This window comes from Trichomycterus rosablanca, chromosome 8 (genome assembly GCF_030014385.1).
Source record: "Trichomycterus rosablanca isolate fTriRos1 chromosome 8, fTriRos1.hap1, whole genome shotgun sequence".
NCBI classification, from domain to species: domain Eukaryota; kingdom Metazoa; phylum Chordata; class Actinopteri; order Siluriformes; family Trichomycteridae; genus Trichomycterus; species Trichomycterus rosablanca.
The window spans coordinates 33,163,800-33,171,391 of NC_085995.1; the positions used below are offsets into that span (position 1 = coordinate 33,163,800).

At 41.6% G+C, this 7,592-nt stretch overlaps 1 protein-coding gene across 2 annotated transcripts in view; it reads left to right on the forward strand.

The window, feature by feature from the left end:
- Window positions 1-7,185, forward strand: part of kitlga (kit ligand a) — a 78,465-nt gene extending 71,280 nt beyond the window's left edge. Inside the window, exons 7-11 of one of the 2 annotated variants that reach the window (XM_063000085.1) lie at window positions 892-992; window positions 1,089-1,198; window positions 1,563-1,631; window positions 6,887-6,940; window positions 7,032-7,185. In XM_063000085.1, coding sequence (XP_062856155.1) covers window positions 892-992; window positions 1,089-1,198; window positions 1,563-1,631; window positions 6,887-6,917 — 311 coding nt within the window. In that variant the 3' untranslated portion in view covers window positions 6,918-6,940; window positions 7,032-7,185. The remainder of the gene's footprint in view (window positions 1-891; window positions 993-1,088; window positions 1,199-1,562; window positions 1,632-6,886; window positions 6,941-7,031) is intronic. The other variant, XM_063000086.1, reaches the window with a different exon arrangement.
- The last annotated feature ends 407 nt before the right edge of the window (window positions 7,186-7,592 follow it).

Sequence of the window (7,592 nt, forward strand, 5' to 3'; positions counted from 1 at the left end):
CACTGTGTCCAGCAAGCTCATGGACAGGTGTCTAAATACTTTTGGCCATATAGTGTGTTTATGCATGTTTATGTATGTAACAGTAACTCCTGTATTCGAGTTTTGTGGAGCACAACAGTCAGCAGTGAAAACAAGGATTGCTGCAGGCTGATTAGCTACTTGCTAATAAGCATGTTGCCTTAGTCACTTGTACAAACAAGTAGGATACAGTATTAGAGTCTTGATTCAGCATGTTAAATATTCCATAACAGTTAGCAGCTGAAAAAAACAATGGAAACATCAAATTTATAGGTTTATTATTTTGGGGCCTTGATAGTGATGTCACCCTGCGGCTGATGTTACACCTAGGGTTGCCACCTGTCCCGGTTTTACCAGGATTGTCCTTCTTTTTGAAAGTCAGTCCTGGAAATTTTTAGCTCTCTCCCAGATCCTGGTCTTCTATGGGTTTCTGTTGCATACCAGTGTTGTGTTTTATCAGGCAGTCAATCAGTTAGCTTCCTGAGGGTCCTTGTGAAGTAAGGAGCTGGTCATTAAAGCAGCAGTTAACAATTGCGAGGACAGCACGGTGGCTCGTTGGGTAGCACTGTCGCCTTACAGCAAGAAGGTCCTGGGTTTAATTCCCAGGTGGAGTGGTCCGGGTCCTTTCCATGTGCTCAGTTAAATTTGATTAGTTTGATTAAACACAGGGGCAAAGCTGCAAAAATGATCCGTCAGTCATCAATATGACAATTGTCCTGTTTTTTTGTCAGACATAGGTGGCAACCCTAGTTACACCTTATTTGAATCTAGTAAAAATTAGTCAGCAACACCCTGTGTTCAATGTAACAATGTTGCTTCAGCATATTGCCGATTCATTCGAAATAAACTGACGAATTACTGTTTTGTCCACAGACGGCACGAATCAGAGGTTTCTTTCTGAGCTTTTGGAGAGGAGTCTCTTGTCACTGCTCTTTATTCCTCTGCTGGCTGTGGTGTTCCTGCTCATCTGGAAGGTGGGTGGCTGTGTTTTTATCCTGCTATCCAATAGATAATCACTTTATTGTCCTTCTGAACTGTCTATATTTAAAGCTTTGTGACTTGTCCCGCAGGTGAAGTCCAGAAGAAGCACCCCTTCAGCGCAGAGTAGTACAGAAGCTCCACCACTCTTCATTGCCGTAGAGTCCGGCGCACCGCCAGTAGACGATCAAATCTCTGAAAAGTAATGAGAACCCAGATCTTACTGAACTAGTTTCATGTTTTATATTGCATTATAGTATCAAAGTCATACATAAAACACACTGTATGGCCAAAAGTGTTTGGACACCTAACCATAAGATTGTAAGACATCCTATTTCAAAACCAAACATCTATGTGATCTTTTCAGCCACTCTTCTGAGAAGGCTTCTCACAAGGCTTTAAAGTATATTTGTGGGATTTTTTTGCTTATTCACTCAAAAGAGTATTTGTATGGCTGGACACTGATGTTCCAGTTCATTCCAAAGCTGGTCAGTGGGGCTGAGGTCAGGGCTCTGTACAGGCCACTTGAGTTTTTTTAAACCGAGCTTTTCGTTATGTCTTTGTAGAGCTTGCTTTGTGCACAGGGGCACAGTCATGCTGGAACAGGAAAGGACATTTCCTAAAGTTGAAAGCATGTAAGTTTGTTTTGTTTTCTTTGATTATATATATATACAGTGTATCACAAAAGTGAGTACACCCCTCACATTTCTGCAGATATTTAAGTATATCTTTTCATGGGACAACACTGACAAAATGACACTTTGACACAATGAAAAGTAGTCTGTGTGCAGCTTATATAACAGTGTAAATTTATTCTTCCCTCAAAATAACTCAATATACAGCCATTAATGTCTAAACCACCGGCAACAAAAGTGAGTACACCCCTAAGAGACTACACCCCTCAATGTCCAAATTGAGCACTGCTTGTCATTTTCCCTCCAAAATGTCATGTGATTTGTTAGTTTTACTAGGTCTCAGGTGTGCATAGGGAGCAGGTGTGTAGTACAGCTCTCACACTCTCTCATACTGGTCACTGAAAGTTCCAACATGACACCTCATGGCAAAGAACTTCCTGAGGATCTTAAAAGACGAATTGTTGCGCTACATGAAGATGGCCAAGGCTACAAGAAGATTGCCAACACCCTGAAACTGAGCTGCAGCACAGTGGCCAAGATCATCCAGCGTTTTAAAAGAGCAGGGTCCACTCAGAACAGACCTCGCGTTGGTCGTCCAAAGAAGCTGAGTGCACGTGCTCAGCGTCACATCCAACTGGTGTCTCTGAAAGATAGGCGCAGGAGTGCTGTCAGCATTGCTGCAGAGATTGAAAAGGTGGGGGGTCAGCCTGTCAGTGCTCAGACCATACGCCGCACACTACATCAAATTGGTCTGCATGGCTGTCACCCCAGAAGGAAGCCTCTTCTGAGGTCTCTACACAAGAAAGCCCGCAAACAGTTTGCTGAAGACATGTCAACAAAGGACATGGATTACTGGAACCATGTCCTATGGTCTGATGAGACCAAGATTAATTTGTTTGGTTCAGATGGTCTCAAGCATGTGTGGCGGCAATCAGGTGAGGAGTACAAAGATAAGTGTGTCATGCCTACAGTCAAGCATGGAGGTGGGAATGCCATGGTCTGGGGCTGCATGAGTGCAGCAGGTGTTGGGGAGTTACATTTCATTGAGGGACACATGAACTCCAATATGTACTGTGAAATACTGAAGCAGAGCATGATCCCCTCCCTCCGGAAACTAGGTCGCAGGGCAGTGTTCCAGCATGATAATGACCCCAAACACACCTCTAAGACGACCACTGCTTTATTGAAGAGGCTGAGGGTAAAGGTGATGGACTGGCCAAGCATGTCTCCAGACCTAAACCCAATAGAACATCTTTGGGGCATCCTCAAGCGGAAGGTGGAGGAGCGCAAAGTCTCGAATATCCGCCAGCTCCGTGATGTCGTCATGGAGGAGTGGAAAAGCATTCCAGTGGCAACCTGTGAAGCTCTGGTAAACTCCATGCCCAGGAGAGTTAAGGCAGTTCTGGGAAATAATGGTGGCCACACAAAATATTGACACTTTAGGAACTTTCACTAAGGGGTGTACTCACTTTTGTTGCCGGTGGTTTAGACATTAATGGCTGTATATTGAGTTATTTTGAGGGAAGAATAAATTTACACTGTTATATAAGCTGCACACAGACTACTTTTCATTGTGTCAAAGTGTCATTTTGTCAGTGTTGTCCCATGAAAAGATATACTTAAATATCTGCAGAAATGTGAGGGGTGTACTCACTTTTGTGATACACTGTATATCATTAATTTATTACACCTTTTAGCAATTGTTGTGGCTAAAATACATGAATTCAAAAATTACAAGCGGTGTCCCAATACTTTTGTCCATATAGAGTCAATAAACCTTAAACTCTTACAAACTCTTATATATATACAGTGTATCACAAAAGTGAGTACACCCCTCACATTTCTGCAGATATTTAAATATATCTTTTCATGGGACAACACTGACAAAATGACACTTTGACACAATGAAAAGTAGTCTGTGTGCAGCTTATATAACAGTGTAAATTTATTCTTCCCTCAAAATAACTCAATATACAGCCATTAATGTCTAAACCACCGGCAACAAAAGTGAGTGCACCCCTTAGTGAAAGTTCCTGAAGTGTCAATATTTTGTGTGGCCACCATTATTTCCCAGAACTGCCTTAACTCTCCTGGGCATGGAGTTTACCAGAGCTTCACAGGTTGCCACTGGAATGCTTTTCCACTCCTCCATGACGACATCACGGAGGTGGCGGATATTCGAGACTTTGCGCTCCTCCACCTTCCGCTTGAGGATGCCCCAAAGATGTTCTATTGGGTTTAGGTCTGGAGACATGCTTGGCCAGTCCATCACCTTTACCCTCAGCCTCTTCAATAAAGCAGTGGTCGTCTTAGAGGTGTGTTTGGGGTCATTATCATGCTGGAACACTGCCATGCGACCCAGTTTCTGGAGGGAGGGGATCATGCTCTGCTTCAGTATTTCACAGTACATATTGGAGTTCATGTGTCCCTCAATGAAATGTAACTCCCCAACACCTGCTGCACCCATGCAGCCCCAGACCATGGCATTCCCACCACCATGCTTGACTGTAGGCATGACACACTTATCTTTGTACTCCTCACCTGATTGCCGCCACACATGCTTGAGACCATCTGAACCAAACAAATTAATCTTGGTCTCATCAGACCATAGGACATGGTTCCAGTAATCCATGTCCTCTGTTGACATGTCTTCAGCAAACTGTTTGCGGGCTTTCTTGTGTAGAGACTTCAGAAGAGGCTTCCTTCTGGGGTGACAGCCATGCAGACCAATTTGATGTAGTGTGCGGCGTATGGTCTGAGCACTGACAGGCTGACCCCCCACCTTTTCAATCTCTGCAGCAATGCTGACAGCACTCCTGCGCCTATCTTTCAAAGACAGCAGTTGGATGTGACGCTGAGCACGTGCACTCAGCTTCTTTGGACGACCAACGCGAGGTCTGTTCTGAGTGGACCCTGCTCTTTTAAAACGCTGGATGATCTTGGCCACTGTGCTGCAGCTCAGTTTCAGGGTGTTGGCAATCTTCTTGTAGCCTTGGCCATCTTCATGTAGCGCAACAATTCGTCTTTTAAGATCCTCAGAGAGTTCTTTGCCATGAGGTGCCATGTTGGAACTTTCAGTGACCAGTATGAGAGAGTGTGAGAGCTGTACTACTAAATTGAACACACCTGCTCCCTATGCACACCTGAGACCTAGTAACACTAACGAGTCACATGACATTTTGGAGGGAAAATGACAAGCAGTGCTCAATTTGGACATTTAGGGGTGTAGTCTCTTAGGGGTGTACTCACTTTTGTTGCCGGTGGTTAAGACATTAATGGCTGTATATTGAGTTATTTTGAGGGAAGAATAAATTTACACTGTTATATAAGCTGCACACAGACTACTTTTCATTGTGTCAAAGTGTCATTTTGTCAGTGTTGTCCCATGAAAAGATATACTTAAATATCTGCAGAAATGTGAGGGGTGTACTCACTTTTGTGATACACTGTATATATTAGGGATGTCCCGATCACGTTTTTTGTTCCCGATACCGATCCCGATTATTAATTTTGATCCCGATCCGATACCGATTCTCAAACTGATACTTGTATTTTCTAGATATTGTCTAGATAAGAACTGGATAATACTGTTCACACAGTGCACACTTCAAGTACATTACAGTTATTCAAATTAATCCAGTGTATATGTTTAACAACTAAATAGCTCTGCAGTGCTGTAGGGAAAAATGCTGCATCCAAGCTATTGGCTTAATGTTTTGTATTTTTACAAAATCAATCAAAATGAGTGAGATAATTACAGTTTTACTTTAAACTTTACATTCAAAGAAAAAAAATGTTTAATGCAGTGATACACTAAAAATGAACAGAAATCTGTGTAGCAGCTTAACTTGAATATAAGAAAAAAAGTTACTTAAAAGCATTACAGTAAAACCTGAATACCAAAATAAAATGGAAAGGCTCTTTTGTTATGAAGGAAAGCCAGTTCTTAAAGTGCTTGTATTGTGACAATGGTTTGATGGACGTTTGTACACGAAGTGAGTGTGTTTTGACCCTTTAGGCCTTCCATAGAACATAAAATAGCGTGCTTGACTCAACTGTTGGCTATTCGGTACCGTAACAGAAGAAGTTAATAAAGTGTTCTGCTCCCGACAATATGTGAATATACCGTGTATTTATTTCTTTATTAAACGAGTGCATCATATACTGTATATATACAGTATATATAGAATATAAAACACTAATGAGGTGGCTAGCTAATACACTACAGACTGTGTCAAAGCCGTAACACCAATGAAAGTGCAATATTTTGACATATAATTTGAAACATTGTTTGGGATTTGGGACACAGCCGACATGAATGTTCTGATTTATTCTAGTAAGTTTAAGAAGAGACTACTTTGTACTTTCAAATTGAATAAGGGACTGTTGTGGCGTAGCGGTTTAGGTACTGGACTGGTAATCCAAAGGTCTCTGGTTCAAACCCCACTACAGCCAGGTTGCCACTGTTGGGCCCTTGAGCAAGGCCCTTAACCCTCAATTGCTTATACTGTATACTGTCACAGTACTGTAAGTCGCTTTGATTAAGATTACAATGCTGAAATCTTAGTGTTGGTTGTGGCTCTATATTTAAGATACTTGACTGTTCAAAAGGTTGTGGTTTCAAGCCCCACCACCACCAAGTTTTCTATGCTGGACCCTTAAATGTGGTCCTAACATGATCCTAAAAGAAGACATTGTCTTGTTTTACTTGTCTAAGGTGTAAATACCTCTAAACATGTCTACATTGGCACTATACAACTTTGGTAATAAGTAGCAATTTAGATCTATTCCATTACAACTACCCACTATGCCTGATACCTGGCTGGTATCACAAACTTCTTGCAACAGCTGGTGCCATATTGCCATTTCAGGTTAATCTTGGTCGAGTTACTCAACTACGAAAATCTGATCCAGGTAGGGTGAGCATGACATTAAAAGAGTTTTAGGTAAGACAGTTTGGTAGGGCTGTTGTAGCCTAGTGGTTAAGGAACTGGTCTAGTAATTGAAAGATTACCGGTTCAAGCCACACCGCTGCCAGGTTGCCACTGTTGGGCCCTTAACCCTCAATTGCTTAGACAATATACTGTCACAGTACTGTAACTCGCTTTGGACAAAAGTGTCTGCTAAATGATGAAATGAATAAAACAGTTTTAGCAGTTTAATATAATGTAGATCAATACTGGTATAGTTTGTATTATATAATTTACTTAGGAGCTGTTAATATTATTTAACATGTATTTTCTTTGCATGTGCAGCAAAAGGTTCGACAGTACCGGCGTTGTCTAAACAATTAATCTTCATCACAACAGGTAAGATTTGTTTTAACATATTAATCCTTTGCAAAAGTATATATTTAAAGAAAACAAATACAGGTTCTCATGGTGTTCATCCTCTCTGCAGATTGTACAGTGAACAACAGACAGCAGCAACTGGAGACCACCGAGATCCAGACATATAACTATACTGTAATATTAGCTATGAGGGACCTCCACTGAAGAACCGCCAGATGAGTTACGACATGCTTTCTACGAACAATGACAATGACAATGATATTTTCTGCGATAGCAGGGTGGGAGGGGGGGGTTCATGGTCGTTCCATCATAGAACTGATGCTCGATGCTTGTCGTGGTCCAATTGTGAAGCTTTTTTTCCCCACTCTTGGAGATGCTGAGTGCTGCAATGCATGCATGGAGATTGTAAAGGAGGATCCATGTACCCTGAAGATGCTGTGCTTAAATAAAATAGGCGCTTCAGTTCCAATTCGATGTGGATACAGTTAAGACTTTGTGAATAATTTGGAGGGCAAGCAGCAACGATTCTACAAAGCTTCTGTATTCCCTCCTGCTTCCTGTTTTATAAAGTTCTCTTATCTTTGTGCTTCAGGCAATCACTACTTCATTTTGGAATTGTTCTAATCAGTAAAGTTGTATCAGTTGTATCATCTGAATTGTGTACCATTTT